The sequence below is a fragment of the Zootoca vivipara genome, chromosome 16, assembly GCF_963506605.1.
Source record: "Zootoca vivipara chromosome 16, rZooViv1.1, whole genome shotgun sequence".
NCBI classification, from domain to species: Eukaryota; Metazoa; Chordata; class Lepidosauria; order Squamata; family Lacertidae; genus Zootoca; species Zootoca vivipara.
In genome coordinates this window covers 28,298,475-28,322,943 of record NC_083291.1, presented here as the reverse complement: position 1 = coordinate 28,322,943, position 24,469 = coordinate 28,298,475, and the positions used below count along the sequence as shown (strand labels likewise).

Here is a 24,469-nt window from a genome sequence, read left to right as displayed (position 1 = left end):
CATCCCACTAGGAAGCAGAACCAAGGAATTTCAAGGAAAATAACAGCCAACAGGACCGTAACTTGCCAACATTGCTGGCACAAACAAAGAGAGTGAAGATCAGAAGCAAGTGAGGCAAAAAAAAATCAGAAGAGTGGAAAAGAAGATTATTTCAAGAAAGCCTTCACAAATGCTTATCACCCAGAAGGACAAACTGCTCCCACAAAACAAAAGAAGTGGGAGAACAGCCTGCATTCCAACTCAGCTCCTCATTAAACTGCTCTGATATATCCCAAAGGGTACCTGAATGCCCTCCTTCCTACTTTGGAGAACACAGGATTTATTCCCCTTAATATAAATTTCTGATCTTGGGCAAGAAGGGAGGGCAATCTGTTCTACAAAAGGCAAAAGTAAGAACCAAGTTGCTGCCTGACAGAACTTGCAGAGAGAAAAACAAGCCCTAAATGCCACAGTGGCAGCTGCCCGATCTCAAGGCATGTGCTGTGACGCCAAGGGGGTCCTTGTATATCAAGCCAATTATCTCCTGCAACCACCATGAGAAAGTGTTGATGCATTATTATTATTTTGACACAGCACTAAATGGGAAAGGAATAAACAAAGCCTCCGACTTTCTAGTAAGAAAGAAGCAAAGGGCCCTCCTCACATCTAGCTTGTGCTCTTCTCCTGAGGATGCACTAGGTGAGAGAGAGAGAGAGAGAGAGAGAGAGAGAGAGAGAGAGAGAGAGAGAGAGAGAGAACCACTTTGAGACCTATGAAATTATGAATTTTTGGCTTAATGCGCTTTGTCAGAGTGGAAAACAGATTGGAGAACAGCACTCCCAACCATTTTTGGAAAAAATTATGGCCAGTATCATAACTTTCTGTTTGGGGGCAAGGTTCTTGAACGTGTGGTGGCCTCAGCTCCAGGTTCTTCTGGATTGGGGGTGGGGTGGGGGGTTATTGCTTTGTTTTGTTTTTGTTCTTGCTTTTAGTATGTATTTTGTGGTTTTACCTTGTACTTTTATGCTGTGAACTGCCCTGAGATCTATGGATGAAGGGCAGTATACAAATTTAATACCGGTAAGTAAAATGAATAGAATAGAATAGAATAGACAAAAACAGATGTATTAATCTGGATTCCTTTCAACCTGCCTTGGAGGATTACTTAAACCAGGAACTGGACATGGGGAGCATATCCCTGCTGGTTCAAATGGACCTCTCAGTGACTTCCAATACTATTCACCACCTTGTCAGGAAGCAACTTGAGAACACAGTATTATGGTGGCTCCAATACTCCCCAAAGGATCAGTTTCAGAAGGTGGTGTTGAGAGACTCCTGTTTGCCATGAACCTATGCTATCCCTCAGAGTTTTCTCTCTTCCTCCCCCCTCCATCCCCAATGCTATTTAACATCTATTTAACTGCTGGGGGAGATCATCTGGAATTTTGTACTTCAGTGTCCCCCCCACCCCCAAATGATGACAACCAACTCTGTTTCTTCTTTCAATTCTTTTTTCAGTGGAGCTGTGAAGGTCCTGAACCATTATTTGGAACTGGTAATGAATTAGATGTGAGCAAACAAAGTAATTCAGACAGCACAAGAGGTGTACACAGTCAGTACAGCTTTGGGGTGAACCAGTGTTTTGATGGTGTAGCATCACCCTTGAAACTACAGAGGTGTCTGGAAAAATTCTGTGCTCCCATCTCATTACCTCCTCCTAAAATGGTAGTGAATGATGTTGTAATAGCCTTGTAGAATCCAGAATAGCCAACAATGTCCTGACAAGAAGACATGGTTAGGATCTACTGGTGAATCACTTAAGTCCTGGTGAATCACTCAACTTCTGGACCTGAACTAACACTGCCTACCTCTGGGCAGAAAAGACTATACCGTAAAGGACTTTCTGTTCCAGTTGAGCCTTGCTTGAGCAACACGGTCTTCCTGAACTTCACTATATTATTGCATGCTTTGGTCCTGACTACTAACTTGTTCCTTGACCCTTACAAAAACAAGAGAGGAAAAACAACTGTTTATCCTGTGACCTATAAATAATGTAAGCAAACAAATGTCCTTAAAAGTCCTTGAGAATTGAGGAAGCCCTTTTATTCCAGACAGATGAATATAGTACATGCCTGGAGGCATTTATCACAAGAGACCATGTGGATAGAACACTGTATATTTTTTAAATCTCCTACTGCAGTAAGGGAGGACAGGAGAAGGCAGAGCGCGGGCCTTCAGTTGACCACTGATCTTCTAGTGCTGAGGTTCTTGCAAAGAATGTTTGACTATAGGTGGATTTGGGTCTGACTTGACAAGTCACTTCTTATGTCCCTAGGCATGAGTGAATACGATGGATACATGAACACAGGCTAGTTTATGCCTTAGCTGTTCAGAGATGGGCTCCTCAGATGTGGGATGGCAAGGGAGATGGGGAACAAAAGAAGAAGAAGCAGGGAAAGAGGCCTTGTCAGTGAGACTATCAAATGCGAAGTCCAAATGTAAAAGCAAGATGATACAATGGTGGCAGAAGTTCCACCACAATATGGGACCATTTTTCTAATAATAAGAATGTCAGCATTCGACCTGAGGCAGTTGTGAGGTGAAAAGCCAGGCACAACCGAGGCACAACACCTCTCTTTGCCCTCTTTTAGGCCTATGACAATGTGAGCTTAAGTAGGGTTGTGCCATCCATCACCAGGCGTTATGTCACTCCTACAAGGACCAATGTAATTTACGCAGCAATATGTGATAAAATACAGTGGTACCTCGACTTACAAACGACTCGACAGCCAAATTTTTCGACTTATGAATGGGGGTAATGGCCGCACGCTTACAAATGTCTTGACACCCGGAAAAAACCCGCGGCGGTTTTAGATAGGGATTTTTCGACTTGCGAATTTTTAGATAGGGTTGCTTCGACTTACGAATTTTTCCATTTCCAATGCATTCCTATGGGAAATCGCGTTTCCAATGGCGTTTTTCGACTTACGAATTTTTTGACTTATGAAGGTGCCTTCGGAACGGATTAAATTTGTAAGTCGAGGCACCACTGTACTCCAACATGCAACAACCTCTCTTCCTGGGGTAAGAACAGCATTATCTCAATTATATTGCATTGTAGTTAGAGTACTGCACCCGCCCGCCCCCGAAATGATTGCACCATGAAATGTTAGTGTGGTGTGGAAATGCCTTTCAGGAGTGCATTTCCAAATCTAACATAGCAAGTAGATTCTCTGATATCAAAGAACCCTTTTGGGCTCTTTCACCTCCAGTTGAATGAACAGGGTTTAAAGCCTTTGTTATAAAGCCCTAGGGGACTGTGATTGACTTACACAATGGCTAGCAAGGAATGGAAATATCAAATACAGACTGTATTTGAATACTAATCTAACAAATAAGTTGTAAGAGGGGGAAACGAAAAACCAAGAATGCATTTTAGATTTTGAAATTTCCATGTGGTCAAGATTATTGCAAATTACGTTTCAGAAACAATATGACCTAGCTGTTTTGATCTATGGAAACTGATTCAATTACGGAATTAGATTGCTTTGTGCAAGCATTTTGACATTAGGCATTCTGTATACAGAGATGTGTCATGACAAACTGGGTGTTTTGCCAAAAGTACAGCACAGAAAGACCTAAAAAAAACCCTAATATAATAAATGATTTCACATACCACTGATGACATTCTTGAATTACAACATTGTAAATCCATTCATGCTACAAAATAATGACATGCTTCTCTATGCAGCAGAGAAAGTATTAAAAAATTAGAACAAATTGGTTGGCTGGGGTATTCATGTCAAATTCCAAGGGCGATTTTTGTGACTTCCAATTAGAGAAGGTTGGAACATACAACAGTATATCAAAATGTTGAATTCTACATCTCCATTTTAGCCCAAATTCTTATATGGTATGAAACTGTAACAAGCTCCATTTCTTTGTACATAGAGTAACAAGTCATAGAATAGCAATAGAAAAATCAAGCCTTCAGTTTTGCCAGCAATGCACCAATTACTAGATGACATCTCTGAATTCCCCTCTCCCCCCGCAATCATTTCTTAGTGCAAATTCCAGTAACTATTTGTAATCTACTGTTATGAACACATCTCCATATATTTTTCTGACAAGCAAAACATTACAGTTCTTAAAAATGGAATTTCAGAATAAATCTTTTTCACAGTTATGTGCATTGTCTTTCACTTGGCTCTTAAAACGCTGTATTATTCCACTGTCCACTTATCCGTCCTTTAGCATATTAACAGCTGGAGTCTATGCATATTTATTTACAAGGAAGTGTCATTATGTTCAATTCCAGGCAAGAGAGCGTATCATAGCAATTTAATAGTGCAGTCCTGAACATTTAGAAGCAAGTATTATTGTAATGAACTGGACTCGCTTCCAGGTAAACATAGTTTGAATCAAACTATAAATCTCTCTTTCACTGTGAATCCTGTCAATCTGATATAAACTGTTCCTTGACTAACATGCAAATACATGTAAATATAAGCACTAAGATCGAATTGAGTGACAGCATCATGCTAAATTTACACTGGGTGAAGTCTTTTAGGATTTGGGATCTTAGATACATCACCATTGAGAATTCCAATGGTGGCAGTGCAGGTATGGAGTGGGAGAAGGTAAGGGCAGCGTATTTTAGCTGTCTATTACAGGCAGAGGCAAACTCGGCCCTCCAGATGTTTTGGGACTACAATTCCCATCATCCCTGACCACTGGTCCTGTTAGCTAGGGATCATGGGAGTTGTAGTCCCAAAACATCTGGAGGGCCGAGTTTGCCTATGCCTGGTCTATTGAGTTCAGAAAGAGTGTTTTTAACTTGCACTACCTCTCTTGTTAGCATATCATTATGCTAGCATAGGGAATGGAAGCAGAGTCTGGGGAAGTTTAGAATAAGCCTATTTATTACTCCCCTAAAATGTCATTGGTGCTGCCCCTTTTTGCCTCTTCTACTAGCATGTCTGAGAAATGATTATGAAAGTATAATGTTCTTCTAACTGCAATCCATGATTTAGTACAACATCCTCTCTTGTTTGTCCCCATGCTAATTTCAATTTGTTGGTTAGCTTTTCTAGTAGGGCTGTTTCCCGTACAGTATCATAGTCCTGTGGCCAGCCACGATGGAGCTCAGTGGATGGAAAAGCCAGCCAAGTCTCAGGGAGTACTTGCCTGAAGGTAGAGACGATATACTAAGTCCAGCCTAGTCCTAGGTCAGGAAGAAGAAGAAGAAGAAGAAGAAGAAGAAGAAGAAGAAGAAGAAGAAGAAGAAGAAGAAGAAGAAGAAGAAGAAGAAGAGTAGTTTGGATTAGATATCCCACTTTATCACTACCCGAAGGAGTCTCAAAGTGGCTAACATTCTCCTTTCCCTTCCTCCCCCACAACAAACACTCTGTGAGGTGAGTGGGGCTGTGAGACTTCAGAGAAGTGTGACTAGCCCAAGGTCACCCAGCAGCTGCATGTGGAGGAGCGGAGACGCGAACCCGGTTCCCCAGATTACGAGTCTACCGCTCTTAACCACTACACCACACTGGCTTTCCCAGGAGTCAGGAGTATCTCAGTTCACGTAGTCAGATGATCCGGGGTCAAGAAAAGCAATAAGAAGCAAGAAGCAGCAAGGTCTGGTCAGGAACAATGAATGTTGTTTCCAGCAACTGACTTAGGCTGGAAACCCTGCTTAAGAAAGCTGGAGCCAGCTGGTTCTCAGCAACAGCAACTTCGCCTTCTGCTCCTTCAGGCAGCTGCTCAGCAGGTGAAGCCGACTTTTGGCCCATGACATACAGTTTGGTACCAGTGGCCCATGTTCACTTCTGACCATGAGTGAGAGAGCTCCCTGGGAGAGCTCTTTTGATGAGAAAGGGCACTTTGCAGGAAACAGTGTGGTCTCAGAACACATGTAGGAAGAATGCACTACAGATACAGTGGAACCTCAGTTTATGAACACCTCGGTTTATGAATTTTCGTTTTACGAACGCCGTGGACCCATCTGGAACGGATTAATTCACTTTCCATTACTTTCAATGGGAAAGTTCGCTTCAGTTTATGAACGCTTCAGTTTATGAACAGACTTCCGGAACCAATTACACCCATGCTTCGGGTTAAGTACGCTTCAGGTTGAGTACTCCACGGACCCATCTGGAATGGATTAATCCACTTTCCATTACTTTCAATGAGAAAGTTCGTCTCAGTTTATGAACACTTCAGTTTAAGTACTCCGCGGACCGTCTGGAACAGATTAATCCACTTTCCATTACTTTCAATGGGAAAGTTCGCTTCAGTTTATGAACAGACTTTCGGAACTAATTGTGTTCATAAACCGAGGTACCACTGTACTTGCTTCCTCTGGGCATTCTTGGACTACAACTCCTAATATTATGAAGCACAGTATACAAACTTAATAAATAAAATAAACGTTATGCCTTTATCTATTTATTTGGCACCATCAATGGGCATGGCATTTCACACTGTACCAAACAAAACTATGGATCCATGCCCTGGCTTTTTTACAGTCTAACATCTTATACAGAAGGAGGCTTCAGAGTGAGGGAAGGAAGATGGAGGCAATGACAAAGAAGGGGAGAACCTGCGTTCAGTTCAGATGCATGTTCTTGGGCTTTAGTAGGCAATGAGGACTAAGTGTTTATATTATTGAGCACAGCACCTATTTATATGGATTAATCTTATGCAAGGCTAGGGCTTTCTGAAAGCCAGAACTCATTGGGACTCACCACCTCTGTGGTGAGTTCCTGCGGCTCTGTGGTGCATTCCAGCACCTCTTCAGCATTGGGTGTAAAGTGGTTGTGGGTGGTTGTTGCCCCTAAAAAAAGCTCAACAACTTAGGTGTCCTCCTGAAAGAAGCTCAACAACTTAGGGTTGCCCTTCCAAAAAAGGTGGGAGTTCCTGCACCTCTTTTTCTAGAAAAAAGCACTGTGCAGATGAATATCACTGAAGAACCTTTACACCAAAACATGCAGGGTTTTTAGTATGCACTGAATGTTACACATGTGAAAAAGTACAAAACATCAGTTCAAAACTGTTCGGTGCAGATATCCAAAACAGTGTTAACTGTTTTGCCTAAGAAATATGATGTTCAGAGCAGGCACGCAGCTGAAACTAGAGCAGAATTAGTCTGACAATATGAAAAAAAATAATACAACTTTGTTTACTGCTAAATCACTGCTTCACTAATCAGTTCAAAATGCAAATGCAGGCTATTTCCATCCGTATCTGATAAATCAAAACAGGCTTTTCAGAACCATCACACACACCCCCAAATACAAATCATTTGTCAAATTAGCAATCTGCAGATGAAAAGAATTTGGAAGGTAAATATGAAAAACTCCTCGATTGAAACAACACCATGAGAGGATTTGCACACACTATTGTGTGTTATTTTCATATTAATTCAGAAGGTAATCTAAGTGCCATATTGATATTCCTCATGAATAAGCAAGTATTGAATTTAAAAAAATTGGTTAAATGTGAAAATGAAACCAGTGTGTTTTCCTCTCTAAAGGACAGCTTTCCTGGCCGTGCTGATATCAAGGTATTTTGGAACACAATGAGCAGTTGTCAGAGATGAGAGAAGCTGTGACCCCAAATATGTGGAAGGCACCAGGTTAGGGAAGGCTGCTGTGGGAATTATCACATGCCTTTGTTTGCATCCTGCTAGCTACAATATCTGAAATACATTTTTATGACAATACAATGGGGACAATGGATGGGGAATAAGTGAAATGAGGATGGAAGCAGTGGAGTAAGAGAATGGTGATAACACACCTTCCACAGCCTCTCTTCTGACAAGGTAGTTAGGCATTATATATAGGCACGAGGGTGGCACTATGGTCTAAGCCACTGTGCCTCTTGGGCTTGCCGATCGGAAGGTCAGCAGTTTGAATCCGCGCAACGGGGTGAGCTTCCATTGCTCTGTTCAAGCTCCTGCCAACCTAGCAGTTCGAAAGCACACCAGTGCAAGTAGATAAATAGGTACTGCTGTGACGGGAAGGTAAACGGCATTTCCGTAAATGGTGTTTCTGTGTGCTCTGGCTTCCGTCACGGTGCTCCACTGCACCAGAAGCGGTTTAATCATCCTGGCCACCTGACCCAGAAAGCTGTCTGTGGACAAACCCTCGGCCTGAAAGCGAGATGAGCACCGCAACCCCATAGTCGCCTTTCACTGGACTTAACCACCCAGGGGTCCTTTACCTTTACCTCTTTAGGCATTATATTGGGTCCTGAAGCAGGAGTTGATGATGGAATTTGAAACCACTTAGTCTGCAATGCCATTGGCATGGGAGATATGTATCCTGACTGAAATGTAGAACCAGAGGTAGAGCATTTCCAGCTCTTATTTTTTCCAACCTACTCTCAAAGTTAAATAACATAATTCTTAACAAAACATGGAAGATATTCATTGTGTGTGTGTGAACTGTAAATTCTGAAGTGTTTCTCTGCAACCACAAGAGTCCGGTATGTATTTATTTTAGAATAATTTAAATCAGGGCTCTCCATATAGCATGAAGATCATATTAATGATGTAAACAAGCCATTAGGGAGGGGAGGGGGTCATGGATCAGAGGTTAGAGTACAAGTTTTACATGCAGTCAGCCCTAGGTTGAATTCCAGGCATTTCGTCTTAAAAGAGGTCAGGTGGTTGGGCTGGGACAGATCTTGGAAAGCTGCAGCTACTCAGAGTAGACAACTCTAGACTGGACGGACCAATAGCCAGCTTTGTGCATTCACATTCTCGTCATGCTGCTTCTTGCTCCACTCCATCCCAACATGTTTAAAACTTATTTGAATTCCAGTGTGACAGCTGTCAAAGCACATCAAACGTTTTCCTTAAAAAAGAAAAGGAAAACTGTCTAATGCCTAACATGCAGCATTCTTTCTATCATTATCATTGTATATCATGTTCATTTATGGGCAACTGCAACAACTAAAGGATTCTGTTAGGATGGAAATATTCCTTTTCTATGCCATCGATCCACAGTTCATGTTTCTATGCAGAGAGATCTGCTGTTTATTTCATTGCAAGTGGAATTCAATTTACTATGAATTCTAAGTACTTCAGCACGAAAGCTCACTGTCTCTGATACATCCCATTGTTATGTGAATTAAATATTCCTTTGGCTTCTGAAAAAAATGAACAATTTGTTTTTGAGCCAAATTAAATAAAACAACTAAACATCATTAATGTCCCTCGTCCCTGAAATCTCTCAATTTTATAACATATACTAGGATTTCTAATTAATCTTTGATGAAAAATGACAAGATTATATTCTGTTTTATTCAATTGTATCCTGTATTTCCTTTAACAAATATCCAAGGTGGCTCACAGCACAGTCAAAATGTTTAAACCCAATCAATAAGAACTATATAAACTGATCTAAAGGAGAAAAGACAGCTGATAATTTTAAAAACAAATGAGTGAACAAACAAACAAACAAACAGGGGGGAATTAAATCCACCAGCAACTCAGCAGGAAAAATGTCTGCTAGAAAGGAGATGTTTTCACATGCCAACAGAAGTAAAACAGAGAGGGTGAAACAGGCTTGAGGGGAGAGTACTAAAGCTTCGGAGTGCCCATGGAGGAGACAATTCTCTATGTTCTCTCTGGGCACAACTCATATGTTGGTGGGGGCATAAAGAGATCTTACTAATTGGGCAGGTTCATGTAGGAGAAGAAAGTCCTTCAAGTATCCTGGTTCTTAAGACAGTTTAGGGCTTTAGAAGCACAGGACAAACAGCATTCGCCCAGGTATGTATCCAAAGCCAGTGAAGTTGTTTTAAAAAGGAAGTCATGTGATTCCCAGCTAAAGCCCAACAGTCTATTGGCCACATTCTGGACCAATGTTTCCAGACACATTTCAAAGCCAGCCTCACACAAAGTTGTGGGGATGATTAGGGAGGAAAGTGCTATGGTGTTAAGTATGGCATGTGGAGTCACCAGAGGCAGATTTGATATCTCTAGGAATGCCCACAACTGCAACCTGAGAATCCAGGATACAGCCTGCAAACATATCCCCTTTCCATACCAGGCTGAACTCCTATTGCCAGATCAGCCGTTCTAGTGTCCAGGAGCACATCTGCCTTGTCTAGATAATGCTTTCATTTGTTTTCCCTCACACAGTCCATTATTGACCTCAAGGACTCATTTAGCATCACAACCACCACGCCAGAACGTAACACAAAGGAGAAATAGAGCTGAGGAGCATTCATATGTGGATGGCATTGTACTCCAAATTCCTGGACAACAGGTCCCAGCGGTTTCATGTAGCTATTGAGTGACTTGAGAAACAAAATATTTGGGAACCCAGCAAGCCAAAGAGAGTTCTCCAGTGCCATTGGCTAGAACTCCTCCAACAGGAAGTGACGGAACCAGCACAAAGCGGTGACACCAAGTCCTATCCCGGCTAGGTTATATTGAAGGATGTCAACAGCAGTGACAGCTGCTGAGAGGTTTAGCATAGAGATGAAAAATTTCCGGAAATTTTGAAGCTCGGGGGGAAAGACCTTTTTTTAAAAAAAAAAAAAAACCAGAAATTTTTGGAAAAATTGAAAAAAAAATGCTACATTAGCACTTCTTTTTCCTTTTCCAGATTGAAAGTCATTCTGTTACTTTAGAAACATAAAATATAACTATGGACAATTTTAATGGGCATAAAATTATCACAACTAGCATATTAAAAATATAGTGTATCCAAACAGGAACTGAAATTTAACTTGCCATTTATCACTGTTTGCTATGCAACATGCTTACTCCACCTCCCATGTTTTGCCCATAAGACCTTATGTATTTCCTCACACTGATGTGTGTGGTCTGTTAACCACTTTAGCTACTACTATATACGCTTAAATTAGTTTATTTCACCTTTTTAAAGACTTTCATTTTCCCCCCCATAACACTTCTCTAATTGGCACAACAGCACATATACCTTCAGGCCCTTTTTGTTGCTCTATATTTTCTTCCAGCGCTTTGAGGCCTAGTGAAGAGGAACAGAACCAATGCATACCACACGCATGCAAAAACAAAACTAAAATCTTTTTTCTTTTCTGGTGACAACAGCACCTCCTAAAGGAAGAAATGTATCTTGTTCTTGCATTGGAGAGTTCAGTTTGTAACCTAGGACTTGCTTGTCCTCACAGAAATTAGAATAATCTGGTACCATATTTATTTTTTAAAAAATGATTTATAAAATATTTGAAGCCCTTATCTTAAAATATTTTGTTCATCATGTTAAAATAAAACATTCCATAATCTATTTTTTATTTTTTCAAATTTTCCAGAAAAACAAAACAAAAAAAGACTTCAGGAAAAAATGAGTTTTTCCCAAATTTTTCCGATTTTGTTCTGGGCCTTCACATTTCTAGTTTAGCAGAACCAAAAGGGACTCACTCGCCTTAATCACTTTCTAGCAAAGATAACAGTTATTAGCTGTGCAGGAAGGGGAACCTCAAACCTCACAACCTCTGTTCCAGGGAATCAAGAGAAAACTAATACTTAATGTTCACCAGTGCTATATGTTGACAGATAAAAGGGCTATTAGTCCCCAAACCATTTAAGTATTTTCTCCCAATATTTATGGTAAGGGCCCCCTGGAAATTTGACTACTGCAGGGGGAAAGAGGAAAACACTTCCTCTGGCAGCCAGGGTCTTCTTCCTAGTCTTGCTTTTCAACCAAATCATTAGTCTCAGTGAGATGCTGCCAGCTGGGAACATTGTCAGGTACTGACAGAGGTAGTCGCAATTCTAGATCTTTGATTAACTATATGTATGCAGATCATGCAGATGCTGGCATAGCCTACATAGCTGTCAACTTTCAGATTTGAAAATAAGGGATCAGCAGCCTCATCTGTCCCGGGGACAGTCTACGATATATCTAACAATCCAGGATAGCAGCAGGAAATGGCTCTGGAATAAGGGAGTTTCCCGCAAAAAAAGAGAGGGAGGGTTGACAGCTATGGGCATAGCACTGGGCCTGGGCTTTTTGCAGAAGGTGCCTGCAGCACCTCCAAACCTCCATTGCCATTGCTTGCAAAAGGCCACAAGGAATGGAGACAAACATCTCCTCTGCTCTCCCAAACTCTTTCTGAACTGCCATTGGAAAAGGAAAGCATTTCATCTGTTTACACTCTTTGTGGGATCTTTGGGCAAGGCATGTGGGGGGGGGCATTCACCAGACATTGGGCGGGAAATTGCCACTGACAAAGTGAACTTAATTGAACCCTGCATTTGTCACAGTGTGGAGTCCTGGCTTTCTAAAAAAAAATAATCACAGTCTGACTGAAGCAAACATTTCACATTTCTGAACCGAAGCAGCATAACCAATGCCATATATATATAACTTTAAAGAAGCTGCAAATCAACAGGAACTCAACACTTCTGAAATTTCATCTGTTCCGCAGCAGAGTTCAGCTTCCACAGGGGAAGGTGGGGGAGAACTGAATAAGCCCTTCATGTACTTACCGTGGACGACTGTGGATGCCAAGAGCATTGTGAGGAACAGCAGCTGTGGCGGCCACATGACTGTGGGCCGAAACTTAAGGGTAATTCAGCAGCGAAAGTTTCCAAAAAAATGAATCAAGATTTCTCTCTGCTGGTAATCCTCCAGGTGATAATTCGCTTTAATCCAAACGGGGTGGCTGAAAAGACTACCCTCTAAACCAACACCCTCACCCAGTGTCCAAAATTCAAGACCTAGAAAGAAAGAGGAAAAAGTGAGAAACAGTTAAGAGACTGGATGTTTCTAAGCACTACAATCATTGTACATTTGGCAAACAGTTGCACCAAGTAATACTTTCCAACAAGCCTTTGCTCATGTCTACGTTCGATAATTAGAACTAGAAATCTGTCAGGATCAGGCAGACATTCTATTGAAAATTTAAGCATAGGAATAATGCAATCTGCACAGATTTTATGCAGGCATCAATAAATTGTATCTGGAAAGCAAGACCTAAAGAGAAGACACAAAATAGCAGTGTGGAACAATGCTTTGTTTTTTCTTCCACAAGTTTATGAGGTCTAATTACAGGCTTATCAGGTCGTTGAACCATAGTCCTGAACAGATGTAAATGTATAATAAACAAAATAGCAAAGTAAACTCTCCCAAGGCACAAGACTTTCTCTGCTTCACTTCCCAATACAAAAGGGTAGTAAGTAAAAAAATAAAATAAAAGTCTTATCATTTACATAGTGCTTTTCGAACGGGCATAATTATTTGTCTTGCGATCCTCAGAGTAGGTAAGTTATATATTTTTTTAAATTGTGATATTGCAGATGACAACCTGATGTTGAGGGAGACAGCGGCTGCGGCACAGATTTATTGTATTTATCAGCTTTCATGTGAAGGAGCAAACACAGACTGAGACAAAAGTTAATTTCCTGAGAGGGCTCTGGAGCCCCTAACAAAGTACTTCTGCTATCTTCTCCGCTGCCGCCGCCCTCACCCCCCCCCCAAGGGACTTGCTCATTTTGCATTACAGTATATGGTTGCAATAAGTTTACGATGTGGCTGGAATCAAAAGGGGGTGGGGGTAGGGTAGCCTAACAACCCCAAGTGGTTTGCAGTGAGTAAATCCTCAAGGACTACTGTCCTAGCCTGGCTGTCAGTGGGCTTCAAGAAATGGAATCAAATGGAAAGGATATAACTGCAGCTACGTCTAAAATACTGTTTGTGGCTCTGCATTCAGCTGGAGAGAGGGTGCAATATGCCTTCCAAACTTATCAATTTTAGAAAGTTTCATCTGACAAGTTTGCTCGGACCGACTGTAGATGCTAACAACAACAACAGTTACTGACAACTGAACTGAACTGCTTTTCAACCAAACCCACAGGGATATTATGGCCATAAAACCTATTCCCTGTCCCTTCTAGCACCAGTCACTCCTGAAGGCTCATGCAGCAGATTGCAGCAAGTGAGTAAGGTAGTGTCCCACCCCAATCTTGCTATATCAACATCAGACCCTCCAAGTGTCCCTATTTTCTAGGGGCAGTCCCGGATTTCCAGGAGCCGCCCCGGTTTCTGATTAGCTCCCAGAACTGCAGTTCGTAAAAGTCGTGGGGATTTGTAGCTCTGTGGTGTAAACTGCAGTTTCCATGATTATTTTGGGATGGGCGTGTTTTAAACATATGGTGTGTATGCAGCCTAAGTGGGGATGAGGCAGAGAGAGAAGGGTTAAACTCCTTCAGCCCTGATGTTAACTTCTAACTGTGGTTAGAAGTTAGCTGAATAGTTCAAACTCACCCTTACTGTTGTATTTGCATCTTGTCTTTGTACCACTGGGTCTGTGTGCAAATGCGACTTAGTTTTAAAAAAAGAAAACACAAACTTAGCAGCTTTTGCAAATACTCCGTGTTTGCAATAAAAGCGGATTAAAGGAGCAACTTGAAAGAATATCAAGGTGTGTCTGTAATTGATTGTATATAAAAAATATGTTCGTATGTAAAAAATACACCCCCCCTCTCCAATGATAATAGGCTAACTGATAAATAAATGAATATCCTGCTGGGAAGCAATTTCAGCGGGAATGTTTTCCACATGAAAAGCAAGTTTAATTGTCTTTCAGAACTGTAAGTTGTAATAAATTTCTGTTAATGTTTAGGAGCAAATTTGGTTTAATGATCATTGCTATTTTTGGCTGCAGGGTGACATGAAGTTTAAGTGTAAAACAGATTAATGTTTTACACTACGATGGTTTTCTTGCAGACTCTCCTTGAGTTAACCTTTTCACACCTCAGAAACCATTTAATATAATTTCACTTCTAATAGGCCAGAGGCAAACAGAAGCATATTTGCCACTGCTGAATGAGAATTTCTTTTCACATACAAAAATGTTTTATATCTGCCTATTGGCTTCAAAAAAACCTAGGAGATGGTCAATGAATAATTGTGCAGTAGAATTAATAAAGGGATTTTCGGTAGATGTGGAGACCCAAGAGAAACTTGCCTCTGCGTACAGACACACCCATGGACTGGGCGAAGGATCGTTGCCAGCAAGCAAACAAGCTTTGTTGAGCTGAGTCTGAGCCACTTCCAAAGCACAGGAGTGCACAAAGAACAACACTCTTTAAACCTCCCCCAATTAAAATGTTCTGGCAACATCTGGGGAAAGCTGGAATCTCTTATCTAAATGGAACACTGAATCCTTAGGAAATGTATTTTTGTTAAAATTGGGTGGGGGGGGAGGAAATGTATACTTAGAAGAAGAGTTTTATAATGAACAATAAAGTTTCTCCTGAAAATTGGTACTGTGTTACTTCAAAACCCACTATGAAGTGTCAAAGCTGTGTACCATCCCCTCCAGGCTGTAGGTTGATCTAAAAAGAAGCAGGAACAGAGAATTTCTGTGGTGGAGGTAGGGAAACTAACAGAAAGGCTCCTTCGCCCACTGGTGATGAATAATGCAGGCTCGGAAAGCAGCTGTAATAGCTCCACAGAATTAAATGTCATAATATAAATAAAACAAGTAAAAGACGGTTTAGCATATTAAATGCTCAGCTCCTCAAAATAAAGCCCGGTATGGAATGCACATGCACACGCAAAAAAAGCTGTTTCCCCGATTTAAAGTTACTAATGATCCATGGCATGCTACAATTAAAGCTAAGCGCATTTCCTTTAAATTTGGCAACAACAATGCTTTTCTGCTTAGCATTATTGTTCCCCCCCCCCCCCCCGGAAGGTAAGTTTATCCTAAATAGTTCTACACTTTCAGCCACTGAATTACATGGCAGCTAAAATGCACGCTGTGAAGAGACACGCCAGCTCCCTTCAGAAGTTCAGGGCTCGCCTGGTACACAGAGATCACAGGGGCAGACTCTGCCCAGTGCATTCACATTCCTCAGCACACAGGGACATTATAGACACATGAAGGGACACAAGTAGGGCAGGATGAAGCCAGGTACAATGCTGCATTCCTAGATACATCCACTGAGTGGGTGAGAACACTTATGATATCTGAAGGGGGTAATAATAATAATAATTTATTATTTATACCCAGCCACTCTGGGCGGCTTCCAACCGAATATTAAAAACAGTACAGCATCAAACATTAAAAACTTCCCTAAAGTAAAATAATTGCTTATTGTCTTGCCATCTGCTGGGAGGGCGTTCCACAGGGGGGGGGGGTGCCACTACCGAGAAGGCCCTCTGTCTGGTTCCCTGCAACCTCACCTCTCGCAATGAGGGAACCGCCAGAAGGCCCTCGGTGCTGGATCTCAGTGTCCGGGCTGAATGATGGGGGTGGAGACGCTCCTTCAGGTGTACAGGACCGAGGCCGTTTAAGGCTTTAACGGTCAGTACCAACACTTTGAACTGTGCTCGGAAACGTACTAGGAGCCAGTGTAGATCTCTCAGGACTGGTGTTATGTGGTCCCGGCGGCCACTTCCAGTCACTAGTCTAGCTGCCGCATTCTGGATTAATTGCAGTTTCCGGGTCCCCTTCAAAGGTAGCCCCCACGTAGAGCGCATTGCGGTTAGTACGCCAAGACAGATCGGAGTCTTAGCAGAGAAAGTGGACTCACCTGCTTTGGGTAAAAGAAATGCCCTGTTTGGGGGCCTAAAACTACCTTTCAACTGAGGATCACAGAGCGTTTTACAATGTGAAAAACAAGAAAGTGCATACCATAGGTAGCATCGATCAATACCAGTTAATATCTGTTGAATTTTCCACAGGCATAGCTTGGACTTCCATGGTGGATACTAACAATGGTATTGCGCTTTCGTGTTTTTATGTTGTAAATGTGATCCTCAGTTGAAGGGTAGTTATATAAATTTAATAAATAATAATTCAATAAATAATATTATTATTACAAACCTTATTACGGTCACAGACCAGCATGAGATACAAACACGCGAATAAAATAAAGCATATAAGACTTAAGGAAGAGAGGGATAAAAGCAAATACAGTGCGGGAGGCACATTCGCAACCCACGTCTGCGCACGCGCAGATCGTGATTCGGCGCTTCTGCGCATGCACAAAGCGCAATTTAGTGCCTTTGCGCATGCGCGCGTGCCGAAACCCGGAAGTAACTCGTTCCGGTATTTCTGGGTTCAGCGCGGAGCGCAACCCGAAAAAACGCAACCTGAAGCAGCTGTAACCCAAGGTATGACTGTAGTTTAAAGTGGTTCTAACTCACCTAAACTTACAAGCTGATAGAGACAAAAGACAAGTGGTTAAAAGGGAGCAACTATAAGGAAGGGAATGTGAAGCAACACAGGTCTTGGATTACTGGTTTAGGCCTGGTTTATGTCCATCATGGAAGCGCAAAACCCAGCAACTAAGTACAATGATAATAGACCTCTTAATCTCAGGGTTGTGGGTTCGAGCCCCACACTGGGCAAAAGATTCCTGCATTGCAGGAGTTGGACTAGATGACCCTCGTGGTCCCTTCCAACTCTACAATTCTGATTCTAATAATGTGCCTCTCACCCACATGGCTCTTCTTTGCTGGGATTGCTCCGTTCTACATTTAAAGTACTTGATACAATAAATTCATGGAAAGCAAATGGGGAATAGTGTATAAACAATGAAAAAGAGGGAGAAATCCACAAGCAACTAAGCACATAAAATATTCACTTTTAAACAGACAGGGAAATAACCTGAAGGTAGTCAGTAAAAAACAGGCATACAACTCAAGTTATAATAGTCAAATAAAGAGAATAAAACAGAAGGACATAAAGGAGTATAGGGAAAAATCTTTGAAACCATGTTGTCAAAAAATGTAGCATGCTTCCATGGCGTCTTGTGGAGATAATAAGATTCTTTGTGAAAAAGCTGGATCAAGGAAGTTGAGGAAAACAAAGGTAGCTTATCAACAGCAATGAAAAGGAGAACTTTAAAAAGGGAGAGAGGAAATGTCAGAGCAAGCGCAAAGAAGAATCTTGTAAATTGTGGCACTTTAAAGACTAACACATTAATTACGGCATAAACTTTTGCAGACTACAGTATACTTCATCAGCCGCGCAAAGTGTTATTATGCTGAGTTGCAGGTGTGTGTGTATTTATTTATATATATATTTAATATAAATATATATAATTCAGCTTCAGGCACTCAGCTTCCTTCTCTTGAGGGTTTTCAAGCAAAGTGCATGGTTGAAGTTCAAGAAAGCTTTTCAGGACAAGCGGCAAAGTGCTTACCCACCTCTATTAAGAATGCATGTGGAATACCACAAATATTGGCACTTTAAAAAGAAATGCTGAAGTCCCACCATTTATACTAGGATGGATTATTATATGATGGAAAACTCAAATTAAGATGGAGTGAAACAAATTATCAGAAATAAGGCTGGCACGGAGTTGCAAGAGAGGGAGAACCAGACTTTTCAGTATGTACTCTGCCAGGCTCACACCATTCCACTGGCTGCTGATTCAATAAAGGGCTAGGTTCTAGTTGTTACTATTAGTATATAAAGCCCGTAACAACTTGGGACGAGTTGACCTGTGAGATCAATTGCCAGTGTTGGCCACTACTATAGATGCCACATAAAATCACAGAATTGTAGAGTTGGAAGGGACCCTGAGGATCATCTAGTCCAACCCCATGCAATGCAGGAATATGCAGCTGTCCCGTATGGGGATCAAACCTGCAACCTTGGCATTATCGGCACCACGCTCTAACCAACTGAGCTATCCAGGCAGCAACATAATACCCATTCTACATTTGTAAGAACTTGATCGTTTAGTGTAGGAGCACCTACACTTTTGATATCAAGCAGGAACCATCAGTTGTACTCCTTGCAGTGTCTGCTAAAAACGCATTTGTTTAATCAAGCCTGCCCAGATGTTTAGAAAGGTGCTGTGGGTTTTAATCTGTTTTTAGTCTATATATTATTATTTATTTTATTAAATGTGTGTATACTGCCCTCCATGCGAAGACCTCAGAACAGTTCACAGTATTAACTTTTCAAATGTCTTAAAATTATTGTTGCTATTTTTTTTTCTTAGTGACGATTTTATTGTTCTGCCTTTTTTGTAAACGGCTTTGAGGTTTGTTTGTTTTCTTCAATCAAGCAGTGTATAAATTTAACGAAATAAATATTGGTTGGTAGTTTGCTCTCATTGGAAGTGGTCCAAAGGAGGCTTCGTACCCTGTGGGTCCACATCTTCTCCCAAGACAAACCCTACCCACAGCTGGAATGCTTCCTTTTTGCGCATGCCAGCTTTGAAGGGGAACTGGCTGTCCATCCTTCTACAGCATCATAGACCCTGGCTCCTTCCTTCTGTGAAGGAAGACCTCTTCCTCCAGCCTCAGAAAGGGGGGAATGCAATGACCCCTGGAATGCCTTCATGGAGACTACTGGATGGCAGCCGAAGTGTGTAAGAATAACACAGATCCTAAGAAAAATTATTCTTACTATTTCCTGCTGAGAAAAATGTTCCTACCCCTTGAAGGGACTCCTATTACTATGCCAGTGTAGTTCTTCAAGAAAAGTATAAGAAGCGTCATAAAATGTCTAGAGGGGTGAAAGGCAAACATTAATTAACTTTTTTTTCCTTTAGTGCTTTCTTGGAGGAATTAATTGGTAGGGCAATCAGGACAGACGTGCTTTTAAACCAAAAGCTTTTTGGGTCACTGCAGTACCTTTCTCACAGCAAGTACAGTCGTGCCTCGGAAGTCGGCTGCCTTGCGAGACAAATGTTTTGGATCCCAAAAGCCGCAAACCTAGAACTGAGCGTTCCGGTTTGCAAACGCTGTTTGGTACCTGAACGTCCGTCGCGGCTTCCGATTGGCTGCAGGAGCTTCCTTCAGCCAATCAGAAGCTGCGTCTTGGTTCCCAAAGGTTTTGGAAGTCGCACAGACTTCCGGAACGCATTCCGTTCAACTTCCAAGGCATGATTGTACGTCCTGTGGAAGGGTTAACTTCCTCACCATGCCACTCCTGATTCACACTTTACGGGGCAAACTGCACTTTGTTTTATTTGCTTTATTTTTAGGAGGACTGGGAAGGGATTTCTCATGTGAGGCTACAATCCATTTCCTGGATGCCTGGACTAGACCATGTGAAAAATGAAGATAAGATTTTAGCTGCAGTTCATTCATTTTCAGCTTTGTATTCTTGTTTTTAAAAAGGGCACCTAGACATTCCGTTGTTGTGCCCATAACCTAGGTTTAAGGTGCCATTTAACCCCTAGCTTTCAAATCTCAGTTTCAAACACTACTAAGGACAAGTTCTCAGTGAATGTTAAAGTTGTGCATAACTGAATGTTTCTCCAAAACAAAACACCTTGCATTAAACAAAACCTAAACTGCTTTGAGGTTGTTGTTGTTTTGTTTATGGTGAACATCAGGAAATGAAAGGAAATTAATAAACGAACTACACATGAGAGAGAAGAATCCAAACCTTCTTCCTGGCATGCCAGTTTTCGGCTTCCGAAATGTTCGGTAACCGAGGTGCGGCTTCTGATTGGTTGCAAGAGCTTCCTGCACTCAGCGGAAGTCATGTCAGACGTTCGGCTTCTGAAAAATGTCTGAAAACCAGAGCATTTACTTCCAGATTTTTGGCATTCGGGAGCCGAAACTTTCCAAAACGGAGCCATTTGGGAGCCAAGGTTTGACTGTACAAGGATTTTTTGCACATAGGAGAATTTGCTCATGTGATCCAGGGAAGCCAAGCTGCCTGGTCAGCCACTATAGCTTTATATATACAGTGGTGCCTCGACCTACGAAGTTAATCCCTTCCGAAGGCACCTTCGTAAGTCGAAAAATGCCTTTGGAAATGCGATTTCCCATAGGAATGCATTGGAAACGGAAAAATTCGTAAGTCGAAGCAACCCTATCTAAAAATTCGTAAGTTGAAAAATCCCTATCTAAAACCACCATGGTTTCCCCCCCGGATGTCGAGACATTCGTAAGCGTACGGCCATTACCCCCATTCCTAAGTCGAAAAATTCGGTTGTTGAGTCGTTTGTAAGTCGAGGTACCACTGTACAGTCGTACCTCTACTTACGTATCCCTCTGGATACGAAATCTTCAGGTTGCGGCCGCAGCAAACCCCGAAGTGTATGTCTGGGTTTCGCTGCGCGCGCATGTGCAGTAACGCTCTGGACCCCCGGAATGAATTAAGTTTGTATCTGGAGGGTCCACTATAATGCTGTTCCCTTCCCTTCTTGTCTGGTCTGCTCCTTTCAAAAATTTACGCCCTTCAATCCCTGCATTTCAATTATGAGTCTCATCTTGTAAGGCTTCAGTAATGACCATTCAATCACATTTGCCTTCCTGGATACAATTTTTGAGTGGACCCAGTTTATTTCCCATACTCCATGCGTTGGTATAGACTAGCACCCTGACCCAACCTGCTGCCTGCCTGCTCCCCAGAGTATCTTTAGACCAACTAGAAATGCAAATGCCTGCTGACATGTTAGATAATTTGCAAAATGTATACCTCCCCACCCCACCCCACCCCCGGCTCTAACACTTTTGGTAGCTGGCTTCAAAAGCCTGTTAAAAGCTCTATTCCTTGCAGATGCTGATTTAAAATGTCTACTCTCTGAAGTGAAGATGTTAAAAAATAAAACAGATGAGTTGATAATTAGCTGCTCTCAAGCATTTCATTTCTGTAGGTAATAAATATCTAAGTTTTAATGCTCTGTCAGCAGATAATGATGAAATGTTCACCCTAGCTGACCAACAGTAAAAAGTGAATTTTTCTTTAAGCCTGAAATTACTTCGTCTTTTTTTTTTTACAGTACTCTTAATGGAGCCCAATAAAACATCAACATGTTTCATCGTTATCTAGATTCAATAAACCCTCTACCCATTTAATTAAGATAACATTACAAGCTATATGTTTCAGGTTGAAATACAGGGCAAGGTTAACATCTATCTGCCCTAATTATTTTCAGAAAGATACTGAACTTCATAAAACATTTTTAAAAAACGTGTTTTGGAAATGGTAAGAAGCCTATGAACTTCAGTATAATTAAGTTCAGTTGTAGTTCTTTGGAACATTTGCCAGTGACTAACCTCCATGTGTCATGTCAGTATCAACGAACATGGTGAACATCTGCATGTAAAATGAACTAAGTCTTGTGGCATTTTCAAAACGGATGAATTCATTACGGCAAAGGTTTCATGGACTACACTTCAGTCTGTAAGTTACTCTATTTAACCGTCTTAACAGAGCCAGTAACAGGGGTCAAGCCACCAGCCACACCACAACCAGTGTTCAAAACTCCCATTGTTCTAGGCGCATTTTGCGACAAGGAATTTCTTTAGCACAAGTAGTTTCTGAGCTCTGGGTGCAGTACTGCCCCTAAGATTTCAGATTAAAACTGCAGAGTGGAAGGAAAGGAGGACCTTTTCTCATACATAAGGAACTTGGATAGACTGGAACAGGCACCCCCAAACTCGGCCCTCCAGATGTTTTGGGACTACAATTTCCATCGTCCCTGACCACTGGTCCTGTTAGCTAGGCATGATGGGAGTTGTAGTCCCAAAACATCTGGAGGGCCGAGTTTGGGGATGCCTGGACTAGAAACACCATGTCAGCTCCCCTTCGGGTTTTGAGTCACTCCATTCGACCACCACCCAGTAAAGGTTAGTGTTCTGTCCCAATTGAGCACGCTCAGCCCTTACTGGGCTGTTTTTCTAGAGAGGTCCCCCACTTTGCACTACTGCAAACCTTAGGATGCTCCCAGGCCTGCTGGTGCTTCCCTCTCCTAAGGGTGCATCTTGACTAAATAAGGACCAGCTTTGCTATTTGCAGTTTTAACTCCTTTTCTTTGCTGTCTGAGCAGACCAGGACCTCCATACATACTGCTGAGGCTTGCGCCCCGGAGAGGTCACTTCGGTGCTTCTAATACAACAAAAACAATGTGGGATGCAGCAGATACGAGTTACCAGTCTTTGCTGCCACAGCAGGCGCTGTGATTCTCCAGGGGTTTGACTTCACCCCCAGAGGTGCACTCCATTGTCTCTCAAGACACATCCCAACAAAAAACAACAACAACCAAGATGACTGACAAGCGTAAACTTTTAGATATGCACAACCTCTGCCCGGCCAACTGAGTGCTCCCCAAAGCCCTTGCATCGATTTCACTTCTCAGCCATCATCAAGTAAAATTCCTTCGGGCACGACAGATTCCAAGCATTTTATGACAGGAAAATGAATGACTCCTCAAAGCACTGGGCAGTCGAATGAATACGAAGGGCTACAATAAATGAAAAAAAGAATATAGCTATGGCCTCAACCTACTTTTGCTGCAGTGCTCTGAAGTATATTTGGAGACGTTTCAGATGAGATGAGGGAAACAGAGCTAGATTCGGGGGGGGGGGGTTGTTCCAACATTTCCGCCAGTGCCCATTACTGGAGATTGATTTTATAAGCCTCACGGTACAGGGTGGTTTTGACCCCCCCACCCCCACCTCTCAGCTATTTCTTCAATGAATGATTTCTACCACAAGGATTTAGTTCATTAAAGCCCCCCAAGAAGTACTTTAAAACATGCAGCAGAACCATCTGGATTGCTTGGGGCTCAGCTCCTGTTGCACTGATTAAATTTTGTCGGCACCTGCTATCTACTTAAAGTAATAATAATTCAAAATTAAGATGAAAATATCAAGAGTTGCCAGCGATAGACTCAAACACCTGACAGAAAGTGTTGGCTGAAACCACCTAAAGGACAAGTCCTTTTCCTAAATAGGACATTCCTACTTTACATTCCTTTCCTTCTTGTTTTATGAGGGAAACTTAAAAGAAATGCCCTAAAAAGTGGCAGTGTTATTTTCCTAGAAAAATAGGTGCCAGAACTCACAAGGAAGACCTCCCTTGTTCTCTTAGAATGGCAATGGCGCTCACCTGAGAGGTGCTAGAACTGAGTTCTGGCGAGTTCCAGCTTAAAAAACACACACCCTGAAAATTGGTATTAACATTTCAGAATATATCAGCCTTTGCATTTTCTAAAACAGGGGTGGCAAACCTATGATGTTCCAGAATATATTGGATTACAACTCCTGTAATTCCCGACTCTTGATTGTAGTGGCTGGAGATGATGGGAGTTGCAGTCCAAAACCACCTTCATTTGCTGCAGATTGCCCATCCCTGCTCTAAAATGTATTGATCCAGAAACAAAACACCTGTTTTTCTTCTGACTGGTGTGGATTTTGACATACAAAGCCTCAAAAGGCTTGAGGCCCAAGTATCTGAATGGGTGTCTTTCCTGGTACGGTCCTACTTAAGATTTGAGATCAGCTGGAGAGACCCTTCTGACTGCAGGTTCTTATATCAGGTCCAAACAAAGTTTGGAATACCAGAATCAGTTATAGGGCCTACTCAGTAGTGGTGCCCTGGTTGTAGATTGTAGAAGAACCTCACCCCCCAAAGGTCAGGCTGGAAGGGGCTGGTGTTTCTGAAAGCAGCTGAAAACTGCTGTTTTAACCAGGCTTTTCAAATTTAAATCACTCGTCTATGGAGTGCTTTTAACAGAGAGCCAAGTCTGTGTGCAGGTGGCTTTTATGTTTTTCATGTTTACTGG

At 41.9% G+C, this 24,469-nt stretch overlaps 1 protein-coding gene across 10 annotated transcripts in view; it reads right to left on the bottom strand.

The window, feature by feature from the left end:
* ADGRL3 (adhesion G protein-coupled receptor L3) overlaps positions 1-24,469 on the bottom strand; it is a 504,270-nt gene that overhangs the window by 322,052 nt on the left and 157,749 nt on the right. For all 10 annotated transcript variants that reach the window (XM_035097281.2, XM_060268958.1, XM_060268959.1 and 7 more), the window contains exon 3: positions 12,464-12,694. In XM_035097281.2, coding sequence (XP_034953172.2) covers positions 12,464-12,521 — 58 coding nt within the window. In that variant the 5' untranslated portion in view covers positions 12,522-12,694. The remainder of the gene's footprint in view (positions 1-12,463; positions 12,695-24,469) is intronic.